The sequence below is a fragment of the Eleginops maclovinus genome, chromosome 13 (genome assembly GCF_036324505.1).
Source record: "Eleginops maclovinus isolate JMC-PN-2008 ecotype Puerto Natales chromosome 13, JC_Emac_rtc_rv5, whole genome shotgun sequence".
Taxonomy (NCBI): Eukaryota; Metazoa; Chordata; class Actinopteri; order Perciformes; family Eleginopidae; genus Eleginops; species Eleginops maclovinus.
In genome coordinates this window covers 3,297,606-3,320,278 of record NC_086361.1, presented here as the reverse complement: position 1 = coordinate 3,320,278, position 22,673 = coordinate 3,297,606, and the positions used below count along the sequence as shown (strand labels likewise).

General features: G+C 40.4%; 1 protein-coding gene across 2 annotated transcripts in view; it reads right to left on the bottom strand.

The window, feature by feature from the left end:
* Positions 1-13,752: 13,752 nt before the first annotated feature.
* Positions 13,753-22,673, bottom strand: part of atf6b (activating transcription factor 6 beta) — a 31,871-nt gene continuing 22,950 nt past the window's right edge. The window contains exons 12-17 of one of the 2 annotated variants that reach the window (XM_063899277.1): positions 19,207-19,314; positions 18,969-19,068; positions 18,782-18,852; positions 18,429-18,528; positions 18,148-18,232; positions 13,753-17,656 (exon numbers count right to left, since the gene is read on the bottom strand). In XM_063899277.1, coding sequence (XP_063755347.1) covers positions 17,370-17,656; positions 18,148-18,232; positions 18,429-18,528; positions 18,782-18,852; positions 18,969-19,068; positions 19,207-19,314 — 751 coding nt within the window. In that variant the 3' untranslated portion in view covers positions 13,753-17,369. The remainder of the gene's footprint in view (positions 17,657-18,147; positions 18,233-18,428; positions 18,529-18,781; positions 18,853-18,968; positions 19,069-19,206; positions 19,315-22,673) is intronic. The other variant, XM_063899278.1, reaches the window with a different exon arrangement.

Below are 22,673 nucleotides of genomic sequence, written 5' to 3'. Positions count from 1 at the left end.
GACGATTCCTTAATGGCTGTTCATAAACAGATAATGGTCCTAATTACCCGACTGTTTGGGTAATAAAAAGCAATTAAAGGGGTGGTCTCTTTAACAAAGGTAAGCAAAGGCAGCAGTGTATCTGTGAGACAATGCTTGTTGTGTTTCTATAAAAGGTAGCTTCTCTGCATTACATTTAAGATTTACATTTTGTTAAGGCTAAAATCTCTCTAACCTGAATCACACAGCACCTTTGTGTTTCTCTCTCCTGTTTGAGGTTGCAGGAGCTTCTTGGCCATTGAACAAAAACTACATCTAAATGTTGTAACTGAGATACGCTCACATGGTGTAAATCCGGAGGTGTTTTGCTCCTGAGCGATAAACACTTACAAGCTTTTGAGGAGGTTAGGGAAACATTACAGCTGCCGTGATTCTGAGTAGCAGGGGGTTTGAGGCAGAGCTGATGTACTGTATACCTGTAGTGCAACTAAGAGTTAATGATTTACTATTTTACACATATTGATGAAACCATTCAAGAAATTATTTTACACACATAGCTCCTTTTTTAAACTGAAAAGCTCTGAATCCAGCGTTTAATCCAAAAGACTGTCCCAGTGCTTTTTTGTGTTTCTATGACAACGATATATTGACAACATATCACTGCTGTTGTATGGATTACTAGCATATGGATTTTATTATCCTTTTGTGCTACCACACATTTGTGTGACCTTGTTTTTTTAGCCATAAACATCAACCGGTAGATGCTCTCTCTCACAGTTTGCATGAAAGAGCTTCAGCGCCCAGTGTGACCTCTGTGGAGCGAGAAGAACGATCTGCGTACCGAGATAAAAGTAAAACACTCAACCACAGCTGATCTTCTCTCCAGAAACGTTATGAAAAGTTAAAGTCACTCAATTTGCGGCGCTCAAAAAACAGACAACAAAGCCCCTGTTCTTCTGGAGGCAGCCGCATTTGCTTGATGTAGTCATGGTCAAGAGGACATGGTGAAGTTCAAACAGAACATCAGAATGGGGAGGAAAGTTTATTTAAGTGACTTTGAACCTGGCATGGTTGTTGGAGCAAGACAAGCTGGTCTGAGTGTTTCAGAAACTGCTGATCTACTGTGATTTTCACCCGCACATCTCTAGGGTTTACAGGGAATGGTCAGAAAAGGGGAAATATCCAATGAGTGGCAGTTCTCTTGGCCAAAAGGCTTTGTTGATACCAGAGGTCAGAGGAGAATGGCCAGACTGGTTCAAGATGATAGAAAGGAAACAGTAACTCAAACAACCACTAGTTACAACCGACGTATGCAGAAGACCATCTCTAAACACACAACACGTGGAACCTGATGACGCGCCATGTCACAAAGCTAAAATTATTTCCAACTGGTTTCTGGAAGAGGACAATGAGTTCACTGTTCTCAACTGGGCTCCACAGTAAGCAGATCTAAATCCTATAGAGCCCCCTTTGGGACGTGGTGGAGCGAGAGATCTGCATCATGGATGTGCAGCCGACAAATCTGCTGCAGCTGCGTGATGCTATCAGGTCAATATGGACCAACATCTGTGAGGAATGTTTCCAGCACCTTGTTCAGTCTATGCCACGAAGAGTTAAAGCAGTTCTGAAGGCAAAAGGGGGTCCAACCCGGTACTAGCAAGGTGTACCTAATAAAGTGGCCGGTGAGTGTGTATATTCAGTTTATGGAAAAAGGGTTGCCCTCTCAAGTTCTGACACTTATTGTTTAAAATACCAAAAGCTAGACTTTTTTCTCAGCTGTTAGAAAAATGAATTTTGACCTTTTTTAAAAACATATTTTACTTTTTAACTCTACTTTTTACTCAAACCTTTAAAGGCATGCATGAATTTGTATACTTATACTAATTTGTTTGGCTTAAATTACGTTATAAATATGATAAGAGGCATTTCAGAGAGTTTTTGATACTTATTTAGTGAACTTACTTGGGGAAACATGTATCTGGGTCACCAAAGTCTCTGTGTATTACATCAAAAGGTGATGATTTTAATCATTGTATCACAAATCTGCATACATTATTCCCCTTTAAAGGTCATTTGGTGTGAACAGAAAGCACAGCCGTCTGCACACACATCTTGGATCTGGGAAAACACGTGACTGGGTCTGTACTTTGTGGGTTTTCACATAAATGTCCCTCAGGTCATTTCACAGTCTCATGATGTGAAGATGTGAATGTGTGTGTGTGTGTGTGTGTGTGTGTGTGTGTGTGTGTGTGTAGCATGAGATCAAAAGCTAGGAGCCCTCTGAAATGTACTCTGCAGCAGTCAGATAACGACTGGAAAGAGCTGTAAAGACAGAGGCAGACAGGTGTTAAAAAGCCGTCTGTCTTTTATTAAAATCGTGTCTCCTATTTTTGACTTTTCCCGCTTTCTGATATGGTTTGTCTGGATTCACTTCCCAGAGTTCAGCTGTCAGTCAAACACAGTGGGCGGGACTAGAACTGTGAGACTGAAGCTTCAGTGTCCACCGCTTTGATCTAGACTGAAATAACTTGACAACTACTGGATGAATTGTCATTTTACAGCTATTATTCCCCTGATGATGACTCAGGTGATTATCCATTGGTCCATTTCCGAATAATATCTCTGAGATGTTTTATAATTATTGATCATTGAAGTGTTCTCAGAGCTGGTAAAGGTGCAGCTAGTTTTAATGGCTTTGTATACTGCAGGGTAGCTGCTGAATTTACTCCAGGTGAACTAAAGTCTGATTTAAGGGCTGATTATATTTACCATCATTAATCCAGATCTGTAAAGTAGCTAAATATATTAAGTAAATACAGTGGAGTAAAAGTACAAAGTTGCAAAAAAAGTACATTACTTGATTACTTAATTACTTTACACCACTGCAAGAGGCACAAGCAAACCAAACTGGTAGAGACCAGGGATGGAAATTAGCACCCGCCACACGCCATATGCGGGTGGATTTGTATGCTGGCGGGTATATTGTGTCACTTTACCAGCCACTGTGGCGGGTAATACCTTTCAGTCATATCCGATCGAATTCGCCTATCATACATGGGTCATACGCAGTGGTGTAGTCTACTTTTTTGTAGTGTGTATACTGTAATAATTGTACTCATCCATCCTAAGCGATGCATCGCGGAGCGACACCTGTCTCGAAGCAACACCTCATGAACACCATCACACTCACTACTGCATAGAGTATGCATCTTGAGACTGGTTATGTGTTATCAACATGTCAATGTATTATAAGCATTTTAATGTGACTTTTAACTGCCAGTGACATTAACAATAAAAAAATAAAAGAATGAACAATGATGGAAAAAGCCCACTTATCTTCTAGGGTTGAACAATTAATCGAAATCTTTATCAAAATCTCAGTATGGCCTACTGCAATTTTCAAGTAATATACAATAAATATGGTCATGCTACAGACCTGACCCACACATCATATTCTACACTTTGTTTCACATAGATCTGCACAAATATCACACAATAATCATTTTAAACATATTTTTCAATGCATATATTTATTCAAACTTGTTCAGCCCTATTATCTTCCATAAATCATTGTCAAACTATGTACTGTATCAGCTTACATGAACAAGCAAACATCCTTGAAGTGCTACAAGACAAATCAGCTTCAAACATTAAACAAATTAACAAATAAGCTTCACCTCAATAAATGAGGGTTGAAAAAGCACTCAACATGTCCATACTGGGTTCACTGTGTTAGTCCACAAGCCCTGAGAAAAGGATGGAACACTAGACATAGTCTGGTAGTCTACAGAGCTTTCCAGATATGTTTGTACTCAGGCCTCTGAGGTGTGCATTGCCTCCTTGCTTGCGTGGCAGAGCGATGGCTTCTCAGCCATGTTGTGACGTACTTCCTTGGCTCAAAAAGTGTTACGGGGGCCCATTGATGCTGATCATCATCAAATGACTTACATTTGACAACAACAGTGTCGATCTTATGTCTGTGCATATATTGTTCATGAGACTGAAGCCCCTGTCACACTCAGCAGTGCTGCAAGGGATGGTCTTCATGCATTGTATGAGTGGTTTTAAGCTTTCAGGCTCACTGTCTGGGTGCTCAAGGAAATCTCTCATACCATTGACTGCTTGCTCTTCACCAAGATTGAACCGCCTGCAGATTCGTTTCACCATGCCATATGCCAGGGGTTCATGGCCAGTTGCCTGTATTCAGAATGCTGAGATCATGAAGCATTTCACCATCAAATGAGAGGCGCTTCTCCAAGTTGTTGATCAGACTTTGTAGGAATTGTTTTGCATTGATTGGTGTGAGCTTTGCATTTGACTCCAAGGGAACAGATCCTAAATGTCCCAAAGCTTGTGCAGTCAGTGCTTCCTCTAATTTCTCTCCTTGGGTATCTTTGAATGATGCCAGCACTCTGATGGTGCGCTTTAGAAGATGGTCTGCTCTCAAGAGTGTGACAGAATGGGCCTGGACAGTTCAGACAGTGCATCAAACATGAGTCCGAGGTCACACAGGAATTCCTTGCTTTGCATTCGACGTGCCAGGCCTCTATAAGCTTGTCTCTCTTTGCTGCTTCTTGTTTGGTCGCCTGCAGCATTTTCAAAGTGTCTATTAGAGTGCTTCATATGATGTCCACACAGCCTTTACAGAACGGAAACTGCTGGCCACCCATCGCGTACTTAAAACTCTGTCAATTTTCAGGACTTGCGAGCCCACTTCTTCTCGTGAATTTTTTTTGATTGACTGTAGAGATTGTGGATCTTCTCTAGGAACACTTTGAAGTGGTTGACTGCCTGAACCTCATCCACAGCATCAGATACAGCCAGCTCCAAATGGTGGTTCATGCAGTGCCATGTGAAGAGGTTAGGGTACCTCGCTGTCAACCTGGTTGCCACACCAGAGTTCTTGCCTAACATGACACTGGCTCCATCAGAAACAAATGACACCCAGTTCTTTTGAAGCCACTCTTCGGTGAAGCCTGCAGTGTCCAAACAGTTCAGCAGAGCTTCTTCTATATCCTTTGCCCTTTGGCTCTCCAGCTCAACCAGCTCCAGGAACAAAAATTCAGGAGTAGCTCCATCCACTGAGGCTTTCAAGTTGACAATCATGGCAGATTTGGGGCTAAGAGATGTAGCCTCATCAATGAGGACAGACAACTTGCTTGAAGACGTCACAATACTGTGAACTATTTTTTTCTGCATCTCTTTTGCTATGTGTTCTACAATTTTTGTGGAACTGTACCTTGAGTGCAGACTAGTGCCCATGTTGGCACCATTTTTTTCCTGAAGCTCAATGAGACTATCATGGTTAGTAAAAAGTTTGGTTCATCTTCGCAAGATAGTATGCTGTTCTGAATACAGAATCTGTCTCTGCAAACACAGTCTCTGACACAGCTCTCACCAAATTTCCAACTAAATCTTGTCCACCCTTCTCCGTGAGCTCATGGGCTATTTTGTGTGCTCTGGACGTCTCTTGCCGTCTAATCTTGTTTCTCAAAGAGGCCAGAGATGTTGATCTGCTTGAATCTGAGGACTAGATCTTAAAGTGCACCCACTCCTCAGACATAGACACTCGTTGTTCTGTGAGGACACCGGTTGATTTTGTAGTGCTGCAAAGAGAACAACCTGGCAATAAACTAAACCATGACTAATTAGCATAATACACGTTTTTACCAATAACATCTGCAGAAAAGAGCCAATATTTACTCAAAGGTATTTAATAAACTGCTTACAATATTTACATCATGGCTAACAAATGCATGAAAAGCAGATAAAAGGAGAAAAAGGTTCCACTTTTTCAATAGCTAATTATTTGACAACTACTGATAACTAACATATAGTAATTAAATGGTGCAAATGTTTTAAATGCATTTTTAACATGACCATGAATTAACTCTCATTTGCATAGTCATTGACTTTATGAATTTCTGTTGTTTGGATCAGCTTTCCTTTGCATGTGTGCTGACATTTACCTAACTTTCTGTCCCTCCACTCGAACCAAGGATGCCTGTTCTTAAATTCCCTAGCCTGACTTTCAGTCCACAAGGCTGGAGGAGCTCTCATCTGTGTCATCATCTGAAACAAGGAGATACTATAAACATTGTGTTCTGTTAATGACTGCATGCACACACACACACACACACACACACACACACACACACACACACACACACACACACACACACACACACACACACACACACACACACACACACACACACACACACACACACACACACACACACACACACACACACACACACACACACACACACACACACACACACACACACACACACACACCCTTTCTCTTCCATTGATCCACCACACTAACGTTGATCAAGTTAGCTAGTTCTAACCAACTATCCCCTGCTACAGTTACGTTAATGAGAACCATGCTTATTTCACATACAGGGTAACTTTGCGGTAGCACCGGGCTCGTTCTCTGTCACCTCTAGGACAGCCGCCTGACCGGGCTCTTCTTCTGTAGTGGTAGTAGGGGAAAACTTCGGAAAACATTGAAATATTGTCGTCTGTTTTCGTTTCATGTTTGCTTCCTGTTTAGCGCTCTGCGAATTTGAATGGTGGACGGATCAAATTGTGATAACGTTAGAGAAACGCGGGGTTTGTCAGAGCCGAACAAAGTGTGTTGCTGTGGCTTAGCAACAGGCTACAGGCAACGGAAGCCCCAGACGTCCAAAAGTATTAACACAGAAGGGGCGCAAGTGTGAAAGCGCAGTCACAAAATGATGTTGTTACGTATCATTGCTCATTTTTTAAGAGGGTAGGCTATACGGAAATCACTGGCATTTTCTAGTGGGTATACAGCGTATACCAGCGTATCACATAGACTACACCACTGGTCATACGCATGACAGCTGCGCTAACCACAACCATTACAGTCAGATCCGGTCAAATTATGTGTTTCTGATTGGGCCGAAGCGGGGTGAGAATGACACTCCGACTCCTTATCCACAATTATTACTCCGCTCTTAAATCAAAGTGGAACTATTTGTTGCGGAGAGATAAAGAATGTTGCAGGAGGCTACCTAAACCTGCGGCCATCACAGGATAGCTGCTAGTTTAAACCAAAAATGTGGCGTTACATCACCGGGGTGAAAAGACCCGCCGAGGAGAGTGTACAGGAGGGGGGGGGACCTACCCCCGAAAAAAAGGCTAAGCACTTTTTTAATGAGAGATGGCGAACAACAGATCGCGACAGGCTGGTGTACGAGGAAACGAGCCAGACCATGTACTGCTCAGCCTGTCGTCAGTATGCATCGGACGCTCACAGGTCAAACAACTTCATCGTGGGGACAAAAAACCTGAAATTGGAAGCCGTGAAGGACCACGAGTCATCTAAATGTCATGTTGACGTCCTGAAAATAGCTAGTTATGTAACATTTGGAACTGGGACATTGAGGTTGACGGAATTGTTCTGTACTGTTGTGTGGACTCAGGGTTTAACATGCTGAACTGTGGTAACTTCTCTCAAAGTTTTCTCGCTGATGTTTTGGAGATCATCCTTTTCTATGAAGCATCTTGGATCTTGGATGGTTTGATGCACTGTCGATGCCTATGGTCTGTGACTGAACGTGTTAACCATTTCCTGAGGAAATAGGTACATTTATGAAGTTTAATGGCACAATATTTCCCAACACTTAACATGGCAGATACTTGTGTATTGTTTATCATATCATATGCAGTAAGAGTGTAACATTTGCAACTCAGTTCCTTGGTAGCACCTACTTATTGTATAATCAATTCTGATGAAAAACTAGTTGGTAGGACTACTGATTAGAAAAAAATAATATACCCTATTATTGTAAAAATTAACACACACATATATATATATAGATATATATTACGTATAAAAAGTGGCTGGTAAAAAAGTTGAGTGCCTGCTACATTTTAGAATCCACCAGCCACAGTGGCCGGTGGGCAAAAAAGTTAATTTCTATCTCTGGTGAGACCAGTGGCGGCTGGTGAAAAAAAATCTTGGTGGGGCTAGTGTGCCAACAGATTTCCCTGCCTAATCTAGCATAAGCATTCAAATGAACAGTCGGAAAATGACTACAGTTCCACAATAATAATTTAATTTCACAGTTTCCAGCTTCACAGAAAAAGTAACAATTTACAGCTATATTAGACTTTATGCTATCAAATACTGTACAATACAATCAAGGGATAAATGAACAACAAGGGTATGATTTCAGCTGAATCTATACAAATCAACAGTGAGTGAGTGAATGAGTGAGTGTGGGTTGAGAAGAGAGAATGAAACAGAACTTTCCTATTAAAATGTAACATATACAAAGAATTTAGAACCAAGTTATTTTCAAAACATTTTACATAAACAGATTATTTTAATACCCTCTCTCAAGGAAAAATGCATTTACTTGGAGAAAACAGCATCAGTGCCATACAGTTGTCATTGCATGTCACAGCCTGAGAGAAACAACAAAGCATTCTCCACAACTATATTACAATTACATACTATAATATTATTACATATTGCCCATTGAATGTAAAATAAACATAAAAGACACTCTCTGTGTCTGTTCCTCTCTGTGTGTCTGTGTGTCTGTTCCTCTCTGTGTGTCTGTTCCTCTCTGTGTCTGTTCCTCTCTGTGTGTCTGTGTGTGTGTGTGTGTGTGTGTGTGTGTGTGTGTGTGTGTGTGTGTGTGTGTGTGTGTGTGTGTGTCTAAGCAAGTGCTTACCTCTAGTGCCAAATGGTGCTGTGTGTCTTCTCCCAATGTTCTCCGTTTCTTTGTGGGTGGATCCTGAACAGGTCCCCTGTACTCCTCATCCTCAGCCAGATTAGGAAGAGCCTCCCTGATCCAATGCATAAGAAAACTGGTTAGGGATATATTAACCAAACCCAAGGTTGTTATAATTACTGGCAATTATATTTCATCTAAACTTCACAAATAAATAAATTATTTGAACAAGATGACATATAAGCATTTAAGGCTACACATAATATATGCAGAGAATTAACAATTAGGCTATGCTACATAATAATGCATTTAACATACCTGATAGCCTGCATGCAGTTCATGAATGCCTGGGTGATTCCTGCGATGTAGACAGCATCGATGTTTCTCTTCTGGAGCTAATTATACAGCATGTCTACATGTGGCATGATCTTGTGGAACAAGGCTAGGAAAAAACAGAAAGCTTCATCTCCCAGCATTCTCACATAGCCTCCAGCCTCTCTCTTCGTTTGGCCATCAAATGCTTCACTGTTCCGGATGGTCTGAAAACACTTCACCAGATCATTCTTGTGCTCATAGACTGTGTTGACTGCACGACTGTTGAAGTTCCAACGTGTTGAGGATGCACTTGGAAGTCGGTGCGCCACCAGCTCAGCTAGCACTGCCGTTCTCTTGCTCGATTTTGAGAAAAAAGAAGCAAATCCCCCCATGTCGGTGAAAAAGTGACTGATCTGAGGGATGTGGGAGGTCGCCTGCTGCATTACCAGGTTTAACTGATGGGCATAACAGTGAATGTAGTGAGCGTTTGCATAGATGTCCTGTACCTTTCGCTGCACTCCTCCAGTGGCACCCCTCATTACCGCTGCCCCATCACATGCCTGGGCGATCAACTTATTTTTTGTCCCTCAGGAAGGATGCTGTGCAGGCTCTCCAATAAGGCACCGGCTATTGAATCCGCACAGCTGTTGGGTAGCTTGATGAATTCATAGAAGCGCTCCTGTATGTTGTTGCGTCCATCGATGTATCTTAGGACCAGGACTAGCTGACAGTGTGTGGAAATGTCGGTAGTTTCATCCGCTTGGATAGCTAAAAACTCAGCTGTCTTCACTTCATCCACGATCTTTTCTCTTAGAACTGCCAGCATACAGTCCAGGAGCTCGTTCTGAACGGTCTTCGAGGTGCCTTTAAATACGGTCGCATTATCATGGTGCTCCCTCAAGTCTCGATCAATGGATGCCATTAGGTTGACTAAACCTCTGAATATTCCGGCGTTGTCTGAGGAATCCCTTTCATCATGTCCCCGCATTGCTAATTCAAAAGCACCACAAACATTTACACAATCGATGATCTTAGATAAAATATTGCGGTTTTTATCTACCTCTTCATTGTGCCTTCTTACAGCGATGCGGTGCCCATCATCGAGCTGCGTTGCTATGCTAATCTTTCCGAACACAGCTAGCTTTACGCAGTTTTCCATGTGAACTTTGGATCGATCGTGCTTCTTGATCCGTTCAGAGAGGTGTTTTAAGTCAGTTAGTCCAGTCTTTGTCCAAGTCGAATCACATTTGTCACTTCTGAAGAGGATACAGGGGAAACAGAAAAGTGCATTGGCTGCTCCACAACCTGCCAGCCACGTCTTACGGTTGAACCAGCTCCGACAAAAACTCTGTTTGTAAGATTTATCTTTCAACTTGATTTGCTGGGAAATGCTGATTTCAGGCTTGTCGGGTCCCAGCTCCTTAACGAGAAGTTTTTCCTCCGTCGTCCGTCTCGCAAAAGGGTATATTATTAACGATTTCACCGAATTTGGTGGAAGCTGCTCTTGAACTCCAGTTGTCACCGCCATCGCCATCATCTCTCTTCGTCGTCGCGCGTATTTTTTCCCCACGTAGCGTAGGACAGAGTCTGGGAGTCGCACTACGAAAAAAAACTATCGCTGGCTCCTTATGTAGCTACAGCAATCCTAAACCTTCACGCATTTTACATAGCAGTTGGGGCTAAATTTCCAGCGCCCCACCGGCGTTAAATTTGGCGACGTTAATAGGCCAATTATTCATAATTTCCCCCTAGCAACCATAACCGGATTGGCTGTTTAGCTGCCGGTCAGGGGCACTTTGCCGATCGCCCCATGAGAGAATGATACACTGTCTGTCAGTGGAAATTCACTGTTTAATGAGTGTTAGTTGGTGGAAATGTTGTTTAAATGATTTAAATTGCATGTAGGCACACACACTATTAAGTAAAACTGACATTGATTTAAAAAAAAATATGCAAAAAATATTTTTTCCCCTCAACAGCTGGTGGGGCAGAGCCCCAGCGCCCCCTATGGGCCAGCCGCCTCTGGGTGAGACGCAGATCCTTTGCTGAATTGAATCGTCCATGTCTTTCTTACTTGCTATCAGAAGTCCAAACCTTTATTTGCCCCTCACCATTGACTGTACATTAAGGCCTCTGTGCATTGGCTCTCTTTTCCAGACCCTGGGGTTTCCCTTTGTCCCTCACACTGCCTGAAATCTGGATAGTTCTTGCAAAATTCTGCTCAAATGTGACAGTTTTTCTTTTTTCCTACTTGCGTTGACACTGGAAGTCCCCTACCTTACCTTCCAGAAGCAGCAAGATGATCCACCATGTCTCTTCGGTGCTTTGTCGCCCTCTAGCTGTCACAGGACGAGTTGTACCGTCACTCTGGATCTCTGGTGCTCAAAGGTTTTCTCCCCCAGTTTCTCCGTTCTCCACATTAACCAGTCACCTACTGCCTGGGTGTTCCCAACTTCACGTCACCTGTGTTTCTGGGAACATTCTACAAAGGAAGAAAGGTTTTTGTGTCCTTGCTCAGAACACACTCCTGTCTCTGAGCTCTGCAGGCTTCACAGACAGGTTTGTTTATTCCCTAATCATGTCCAATTACTGATTTTACCACAAGTGGAATCAAATCAAAATGCAGAAACGACTCAAAGATCATCAACAGAAATGGGGGCACCTGAGCTTAACTCTAAGTTCCGGATTTAGACCTGTCATTTTTTTTTATTCTTAATGAATATACATCCTGTTTTGCCTGACATTATGAGGTTGATTGATAAGGGAAAAAAACATTTCTCATAAACAAAATGATACATACACACACACATACACAATCAATATGGAAACTTTGTAGCTGTAATTCACTTGAGCCTATTTACCTTTTGTCCTGGATTGTGATTAGCAGAAGGTAAACAGTCCGATTCTTTTTTGTTTGTAATTTTTCAGTGACATCAATAAGAAGGAAAGGTCCGACATAAGTATTGATAACAAGCTCACATTTCCATGTAAAGATGAGCGTGTCTGAAACTGAATTCAGCTGAAACAAAAAAGCCAGTGGTATCGATTGACATATGCCTGGTGACTGAAATGTATATACGTACAGTGGGGCAAAAAAGTATTTAGTCAGCCACCAATTGTGCAAGTTCTCCCATTTAAAAAGATGAGAGAGGCCTGTAATTTTTATCATAGGTATACCTCAACTATGAGAGACAGAATGAGAAAATAAAATCCAGGAAATCACATTGTAGGATTTTTAATGAATTAATTGGTAAATTCCTCGGTAAAATAAGTATTTGGTCACCTACAAACAAGCAAGACTTCTGGCTCTCACAGACCTGTAACTTCTTCTTTAAGAGGCTCCTCTGTCCTCCACTCGTTACCTGTATTAATGGCACCTTTTTGAACTCGTTATCAGTATAAAAGACACCTGTCCACAACCTCAAACAGTCATACTCCAAACTCCACTATGGCCAAGACCAAAGAGCTGTCAAAGGAGACCAGAGACAAAATTGTAGACCTGCACCAGGCTGGGAAAACTGAACCTGCAATAGGTAAGCAGCTTGGTGTGAAGAAATCAACTGTGGGAGCAATTATTAGAAAATGGAAGACATACAAGACCACTGCTAATCTCCCTCCATCTGGGGCTCCACGCAAGATCTCACCCCGTGGGGTCAAAATGATCACAAGAACGGTGAGCAAAAATCCCAGAACCACACGGGGGGACCTAGTGAATGACCTGCAGAGAGCTGGGACCAAAGTAACAGAGGCTACCATCAGTAACACACTACGCCGCCAGGGACTTAAATCCTGCAGTTCCAGACGTGTCCCCCTGCTTAAGCCAGTACATGTCCAGGCCGTCTGAAGTTTGCTAGAGGGCATTTGGATGATCCAGAAGAGGATTGGGAGAATGTCATATGGTCAGATGAAACCAAAATAGAACTTTTTGGTAAAAACTCAACTCGTCGTGTTTGGAGGAGAAAGAATGCAGAGTTGCATCCAAAGAACACCATACCTACTGTGAAGCATGGGGGTGGAAACATCATGCTTTGGGGCTGTTTTTCTGCAAAGGGACCAGGACGACTGATCGTGTGTAAAGGAAAGAATGAGTGGGGCCATGTATCGTGAGATTTTGAGTGAAAACCTCCTTCCATCAGCAAGGGCACTGAAGATGAAGCGTGGCTGGGTCTTTCAGCATGACAATGATCCCAAACACACCGCCAGGGCAACGAAGGAGTGGCTTCGTAAGAAGCATTTCAAGGTCCTGGAGTGGCCTAGCCAGTCTCCAGATCTCAACCCCATAGAAAATCTTTGGAGGGAGTTGAAAGTCCGTGTTGCCCAGCGACAGCCCCAAAACATCACTGCTTTAGAGGAGATCTGCATGGAGGAATGGGCCAAAATACCAGCAACAGTGTGGAAACCTTGTGAAGACTTACAGAAAACGTTTGACCTCTGTCATTGCCAACAAAGGGTATATAACAAAGTATTGAGATGAACTTTTGTTATTGACCAAATACTTATTTTCCACAATCATTTGAAAATAAATTCTTTAAAAATCAGACAATGTGATTTTCCTGGATTGTTTTCCGCATTCTGTCTCTCATAGTTGAGGTATACCTATGATAAAAATTACAGGCCTCTCTCATCTTTTTAAATGGGAGAACTTGCACAATTGGTGGCTGACTAAATACTTTTTTGCCCCACTGTATGTTTATGGTTCCAGCTGATTTCACACGGTGAGAAACGACAGGAGAACTGAGCGTTAGTTTATTATATCTTTATCAAATTCAATGCTTCCTACAAACAAAAGGCATAATTCAAATGTGTCATTTCGTCAGAGGATGGGAATAGAAAGATGTATTTACATATTTAAATTAAAAAACAAACATTCTATGTACATGGTTAGCTTCAGTCATGCTGTCACAGATTTGCAAAACCTTTTTAAAGGTCGGATAGACAAACATGAAACAAATATCTGGACTCTGATTTTTAACTGGACCTGAAACTTAAATCTTCCTTAATCAAGAAAAAAATCACTATCACATTTGTATTGATTTGGTGAGAATTGTCTTCTTTGAAGAGAATTAAAACTCCAGTTTACAAATCAGAAAATTATGATTTTAGAGATATCTGATCCAAGGAAACCGCCTTCTTGTTCTTATCATGTTTTTGAACAGGGACAATGTGATTAGTAGTTGTTTCCACTTATTTCAACAGATAAGTAATAAATACTTACCTATTGTATTATGTTGTCACTACTAAAGTTACTTTCTGAAACAAAGAGCCCAAAAATCAAATTTGATGATTTTCTTTTTGCTTTATTGTCAATTTGATCTTTCAATATTTGTAAAAAATATAGCAACTGAAATATCCCCATTTAGTGGAATAATAAGCAAAGAAAATTACCTTAAGTGATGACAAAGTGACTCAAACATCACAAAAATGCAGGAAGAAACATTTCCCTTTCAATATTCAGATAAGACATCCTGGCAGTAACGCCCCAAACCATTCGTTTACATCTGTGAAACTAAGATCCTTGTTTCAGAAGAACATGACTCAGCAGTCCACCCCCCCCCCCCCCCCCCTTTTCCAGCGTTGCATTACTTTACAATTATGAAACCAATTATGAAGAAGTAGAAAAATGATGGAAAATCAGACATGCATGAGGAGCATGCAGGAGGAGCATGCAGTGCAGCGGGTTGGAGACAACAGAGTAAACAAATAAACAAAAACAGAAAGCAGAGCAGAAGACAAAGACTGTTAAAGTTAGTGGAAGTTAATAATCCAACATTCTGGGAAATGTTCAAATTAATACCTATCTTGTGTTTGTGCTAAACATGGTGGTTAAGCTTAGCTTAGCATGGGAACAGAGGATAACGAATCGATTTTACAGCATAGTTTAACGTACAAGAATGCAACAGTAAAAAACATATACAACTACGATTTATGGAGGAGTTATGTGTCGGACTGTATAATGTTTGCCTGGAAAATTGTGGCAACATAACAATAAGCATCTAAAACTTTATGCGCTGAATCTTTTTTTTCAAGTTTCATTAGCAACAACATAAAAATGGAAAATAAAGGTTTTATTTCTTTGATTGTCAAACGTTTTGTTTTATGGGTCACTGTTTTGCTGCATGGGTTAGTAAACTCTTAAAAGGATTCAAAGAGAACCATATGGAAACTAAAGTAAAGACTTATCTGACTTTCAGTGTGAAGATCTGCCAAAACACTGCATCCTACATTACCCATGATGCAACTGGTCAGCATCTTTAGTTAAACCCTCATCAGGTTTACTTCTTCAGATGTTGTAAAGCTCTCTCCAGATCCACAAAAGATCCTACATTACCCATAATGCAGAGTAAACAGCTGTTTACAGTAATTGTTGAAGTGACTATTTATGATTTTGAGGATTGATAGAATAAAAAATGTTTTTGTTTGAAACAAAGAAAATCATATATATTTGATATTAAAGACTTTAGCAAAAAACTACAATAATAACTCAATATTACGTTGAAAAACAGCTTGTCTTGACTCGGCAGATATGATCTTGTCTCTAGGATGGTTTAGAATTATTTTTCAACAACACTTCCTACAAGTTTTTTTACTGTACAATAAAAAAAATCTGTGGATATATTTCATAAATATAATGTGTCTGAGTTTATACTATGAGCACAGAGTGAAGGTGACTGGTCCACTGAACTGAACACCAGAATACAAAATATAGAATTCAACATCAGTCTCGGTTTTTTTCTTTTTACTTTTTGTTGTCAAAAAGATCAAAACATTGAAATAAAAAAAATGTATAAAAATGTGACAAAAACAAACAATATATCTACAGAGGAAACATTGATATTTACAACTTTTAAATAATCCCCATTCAAAAACAACAACATGTGCCTATAAAAAAACAAACATGATAATAAATCTGACAGCTGTCACATGACGAGGGATCTCAGTGAGGTTGATATGTCAAAGCCTAGTTAGTTTGCATTTCAAATGATAAAGTCATTTTTAAAGATGAGCTGTGTGCACATGGACATACGGACAGATGTTCCTGGATCACTTTGATACTGCGGAAAAGCTTTTTGTTGAAACTTTAAGCATATTCATGGAGTAATGATATCCTTAAGAACCAAACTAAATCTAAAAAATACTATAGTTAATGAATTCTGAACATTTTCCCTATAATGGATTATTTTATCATAACCTGTTTTAGCAGAGTAACATCAGTGAGCTGTTTCTGAACACAACTTTTTTTGAGTGATCACATAGTACTGAAGACTTACAGCCTGACATTCCTAAAAATATTTAGCTTCCCCAACTGATTAACAAATTAACTGTCTACTTGTTTCAGCTGAGGGTCAGCATCCAGAGGCTCAACAGGAGATGACATGTTTTAGCTGGTATGCGTTAAAAAACGAAAACATATTGTTTATTTTAAAGTGGATTACAGATATATTGACAGAAACTTTGACTGAATGTTAGTCACCGATTAACGGGGAAATGTTAAAGTCACGCTCACTGCTTAATAATATCAAAATGTACAGAGGGATATTGTTTTGTCATGATCTTTTTAAATATGTTCTAATCATAATGAGAGTTATGATTGAACAATTATCAAGCCCCCCAATATTGTGAATCACCAGTCTAAATAAACGCTATCATTTTTTCAAATTCATGCAGCTCTTATGCTGTATTTCAGATGTTTTACTTCATTACATTGCTCTGTCCAGCCTTATGAAGATCCAGCTTCATGCAGCAGCTGTCAGCAGTTTCCTGTTCACAAATATACAAACACTAACTCCCCCGGAAATCAAACTGCACAGTCCCTGCTTGTATTTCTCTGTTGTTTATCTCAAAACATTTCTCTCTCGATGAATTTGTTGAAAAATATGAAATACATTTTCATTGAGTGACTGTGCAGCGCCCCCTGTCAGTCTGGAGGCCAATGACAGCTTGGTTTCCGGAGCTAAAACAGAAACTGACCACACATACCACCCCCCCTCCCCGTTTCATACAAACTGTACACTTTCACAATGAATTATTAAAACGCAGGATTGTTTGTAAGTGCGGTGTGTCTGCGTCTAACGTTTAGAAATATATCTGTATATATTAGGAGAGTATCTTCTTTTATTTTAGTAGTTAACCCAAACATCTGAACCATGAGTTTAGTGACATACAGCTCTGTTAATGCTTTGTAAAGGTTAACAGCTTGGATAACATCTTTAATTGGATGTTTTTTTCTCCAGAAAACTGCAGAAAGTTTCTCCAGAAAGAAAATGATTCAGTTAGTTACCTGTCAGAGGGAGGAGGAAGTTATATGTTTTAAAGATGTTCGTCTCAAGTCTTGAATGATTTTTTTTCTCATCTGTCTCATCAGACTCCTTCTGATTGGCTGATTAAATATTCTGCCGTCCGCCCGCGTGGGGGTAAAGGTTGCCTGGGAGATGGTGCTGACGTGGAAGAGGCGGGATGATGGTGGCGCCCTCTGAGTGAGGTGTGGTTGCCGTGGTGATGATGGGAGGCAGAGGGGGGAGGCCGAGGCGGGTCGCGGAGAGACCGCGGGACGGCCGAGGACTTGATGGGGACGATGCGGGTGTCCATGACCTCACAGTCCACCTGCATCATCATCTCGTAGCCCTGAGAGGAGTTATACAGGCTCTCTGAGGAGGAGAGGTGGAAACGGGGAAGAACAAGAGAGGGGAGGGAGGCGATTTTGGAGGCAGACAGAAAGGACAAGAAAATAAACTTAAATCACTCTACAGTATTTAAAGCAGTACTGTTTCCAATTAAAATAAATAAAATTAGGTTCAAATCTATTTGTTTTGTCAAATTATTGATTTATTTAAGAATTAGCTGTGGGAGGAAATATATAAAGAGGGACATGTGAAGCATCTGGTGAGTATAGCAAAAAGAACCCAAAAGACTTGAACTTTTTTTTTTTTCAAACACAAGCAAATGTTTTTATTCTGGGGATTTTGCAGCTTTTTACGAATCAAAATAAATAATATGTTTTACGTCAGTGTGTGACTTCAAAAGGTGTTTGGTTTAAGTTTGACCTCAGCAGGAATTAATTTCTTGACCTGTAGCTTCTAGCTTACTATGTTACAATCCATAAATCCACATCACAGAGCAGTTTCAAACAGAGACTCACCGTTGACAGACATGGCGGGCATCACCAGAGACATTTTGGGTCTGCTGGTCTTATTGTGACTGATGGCCGGCAGCAACAGGTGATCCTGTAGGGAGAGACACTCTGGATTAATAGACCATATTCATCTTTACCTCCTTTACATTCACTTTAAACGGTATGGTGGTACAATCAAAACACACAAACCATCACTGTGATTCCTAACGCCTGAACATAGTCAATATTTATCTATCAACACATACTGTCAAGTGTAATGTGTGTGTGACTTTGGTTTGGTGTCATACCCGTCTGAAGGATACAACGTAGAAGGTGTCCTCCCTCCGGTCGATGGCGTCTAGGAAGTCGCTGTAGGTGACCTCTGGACCAGGAAGCACCTGCAGCTGGCTGCGGAGCAGTGAACACTCTCTGATCAATATTTCCAACTCATTTAATGAATTCCATCCATTAAATACAAAGGATATCTTATTACTCAGCTGTACGTATGCTCTCACTTTTTAATGAAACAATGAGGTCATTTTCAGTTAGACAGCACATTTAGCTACTTTTCCACTAATAAAGCCAGCGTTCCTCTGTTATCTAAAGACTTAAACAGCTTATTATAGAAGAAATGGAAAACACGTCATCTTGTATTGCGTACCTTTCTATGGAGCGGTGAGCCTGGATGGGCAGGTACCTGGAGAAGTTAGTCTTCCTCAGCTGAGCTTTCTGCTACAGCAGAGACAGACGGAAACACAATGAATATGGACCGGTCAAATACAGATGTCAATAATACAAAAAAAATGTATTCAGTTGGAAATAATCTGATTAACAGGAAGGAGACGGACCTGGGCAATCTTTGCCTTCTTGGCTATTTTTGGTTTCCCTCCGGACTTCTTCCTGTCGATCTGGTGCCGCTGGACCCAGCCTCTCAGCTCATCTGCCAGCCTGAAACACGTGGGAAAAAAGGAAACATTAAAACCAGACATAAACAAATAACAAAATGATAGATAGATAGATAGATAGATAGATAGATAGATAAGATAGATAGATAGATGATGAGGCTGACAGAAGAGTTGTTCTGACCTGAGCGACTCGGAGCGGTTGAACTGTCTACAGTCTGACGAGCTGAAGTAACGATCGATGTCCTGCAGCACCAGGTCCTTCATGTCACTGAACACATCACTCAGGTTCCTACACAACACACACACGCACACACTTTTATTTTATACGTTGTCTACTGGTTTTATTTAGCCATTTATTTAATCTTTATTTTAACAACTTAAATGTCTCCTGAAATGAACAAACGGACTTTTGGAACTCTCTGCATACACACGGAGGCTGAGACAATTTGGACTTTATTTCCTAAAATCGGCAAGTGAGAAATCAAGCAACTTCAGACCATTAGAGAAAAATATATTCAAATAAAATATATAATTTATTGTCACGCACGGGGCACAACATAATAAATTCTGTTTATAAATGATTTTGTAAAATAAAAGATCAATAAATATCATTTTAGATAAAAGCCCATATATTTGGCAGACAAAGTTATAAAATCACATTTTCCTGAAAAAGATCATTTTCTGCCAAAAAAAAATTGGAATTGTGCAAGAAAAGAGCAATTATTTTATAAAATCACAGAAAAAAAGACGTTTTAAAGCACACATCAGGATTTGAAGAAAAATGAACTGACAAACACAGAAAAAACTGAAAAACAATCTGGCTCACACGTAAAAGTGACAGATGTTGGGGAACTTGTCATGATAGACGCTGAAAACATGTGTCTGCATTTCTCTCTCATGGAAGAAGAACAGATGATTATCTGTGACCTGGAATGGAGGTTCTTTTTGCAACGTTTTTATAAACAGAGTGAGCCATCTTCTCTCTAGAGCATAGTTCACTAACAGGCAGACCGTGGTCCGGGTCCGGACAAACGTGACATCACACATATTGAAAAAGACCTAAAACTCTTATCATTTGTCTCTGTCCCCGAGAGGTGTACACACCATCACACACACATACTGTACAGACCCTCACCTCTGTGTATTAGAAAGAGATACCGTATATGCTGGTGTGTTTAAATTGTACAAGAGTTTTGCCAACCTCTACCTGCAAAAGATTCAGAAATTCATTCTAAATTCCTCGTGTAGTACTCTTTATGATACGGTTTAATGAGATTTTAATGTATTTTTAAGCTAATGCTAACACTAAACTTTAGTGCATGTTATTAACCTCTATTCATGATTTTATGAATAGTATTAGTTGTATTTTTATTGATTACCATTACTAATAACCGTACTAGTTCATACTATAACCCCGCCACCGTGAAAAGCCTCAATGAATGGAAGGAATGCTCCAGCAGAGTGGCACCCTTTATCTACGGATAAGAGTGTGAAGGGAATCTTTATGAGCCGAGTACTGGAACTGAAGAAGCTGCAGGAGACCAACCTGACGCTGTAGGTTTATTGGAGTTTAGCAAAGATAACAGAGGATGAGCAATAGAAGTGAATTACACAGAGCTGTGTGTCTATCCTCAGCTCTGGCTGGTGTGCAAACTGTTAAGGATCTGAGAATAGGTACTGAGGCTGGGGCCACTGGTGTCACGTCCTTCTTCTCCTCCTGCCTTCTGTCTCTGGGCACAGGCACAATCAGAGGTCAGAGGTCGCCCCTGTGTTTGTCCAGTGATTGCTGAAACAGCCGTTGGGATGCAAGTGAATCAGGACATGACAGCATGACATTACAGTCAAGCGTAATTTAATCCCACGTACAATGGACTTGCTGTCCCTCCTGTTGGCTGGGGCTAGCAACAAATGAGAGACTTTGACAAATAAAGCAAATAAAGAAGACTTCTACAACAACATCAGTGTCTACAAAGATAGTCACATAATCTATATAAAAAACAAAGGTAAAGATCAGGTAAGAAAAAAGATAAGAAAAGGTAACGTAAAGGTAAGACTTGCAATGTATTTTGTGTTAAGTGAGTATGAGTGTAATAGTAGAAGTACATTAACTTGAGCTGAATACAGCAGTAACCTGCCTGTAGGCTATGAGTTGTAATAGAGAAGACCTTCCTTTATAACCTGCTTTAGCTTAGGAAACACTGGACTTTCCTTTACGAAAGGAAAGGAGAACATGCTGTCCCACAATGCCTTGCGGCCGCAACATTTGCCTGAACACAACATTTGGCCATTCACGGAAACAGCCGATCGTGAACGATAAATGCATTTCATGAAAGTACCATAACTTTCATGAAATGCATTTATCATTTATTAAGCAATTTAAAACTTATGCTGTAACTTTCTTAAGTGCTTTGTTTTGAACGTTCAACTCTGTATTTATCAAAAGGCGAAATATGAGCGTTACTTTTTTACTCAAATGATCAAATAAAGTCCACATTTCTCAGTTTTTTAAAACATGTTTTAATGATGATATACAAAGTGATAGGTGGACGCATAACTACTTTATTATAATTATTTTAAAAATATTTTCATATAAAATCATACGTATTCCTAGCTAGAAATGTTTGATTCTAAAAACGTTTGGGTCATGTGCAGCACGATACCGTCAACACTTTGGAAGTACAGTCGTCAGAGAGATACAATCGTGCCCTCATCTCCTTCTTGGTGCTTGTTAGCGCGCTGCTCCAGGTCGCTCCGGGGTACAGGTTCTCTGACTACAGAGACTGTTTGATTGTAAATGTCACTGAATGCCTCATCTGATGGCTTTGAGAACACCGAGTGTGCTCTTGATCAGTTCTTGGCACTTTTAATGTCCACGGTTTTGCTTTGCAGAACCTGGAAGATCTGTTCTGTGAGCTGATGCAACACAAGATGGTGACGTGGTAGGCAGCTTAATACCTTTGATGACATCTACGAGGCCTGATCTAAGCTGGAGAGTCAGAGAACTGTCACAGTATTTTCAGAGCCAAAAGAACAACACTGGTTTACTGCTAAACAAGTCACTTAAAGGGCACAATAAATCAGGAGTTATGTTTTAAACATCAAGATGAAAACAATTAAAAAACGTATTGCATACCATGATGCAGATTGGCCAACAGATCAACATGAGAGACGGAGTATAACAGGGTACTGTTTTCAGTGTTGGGCAAGTTACTTCCAAAGTGTAATACAGTACATATTACTTATTACTGTCTTTTAAGTAGTAACTTTCTCTGAGCCTGCAGCTCTCCATCTATCAAAAGTGGAATCTGTTTCTGAAACCATCTTGACCTATAGTAAATAGGCTTACTGAGTTACTATTCTACCCACACAGTTGTTTCTCCGGTGCCGGAATGTCTCACGATGACGGGTATAATATCACCAAGATTTCATTAGGAATGCGTTATATTACTGCGTTGCAGCAAAAAGTAAAACATGACTGTAACTCTGTTACTTTCGTAACGTGTTACACCCAACACTGACTGTTTTTGCCTAACTAGCAATGGGCCTGTTATTTCTTGGAAATCAAAGAAACAGCAAACAGTATCTTTGTCAACGTGTGAGGCAGAGTACATGGCGCTGGCTGCAACAACACAACAGAGCTTATATCTT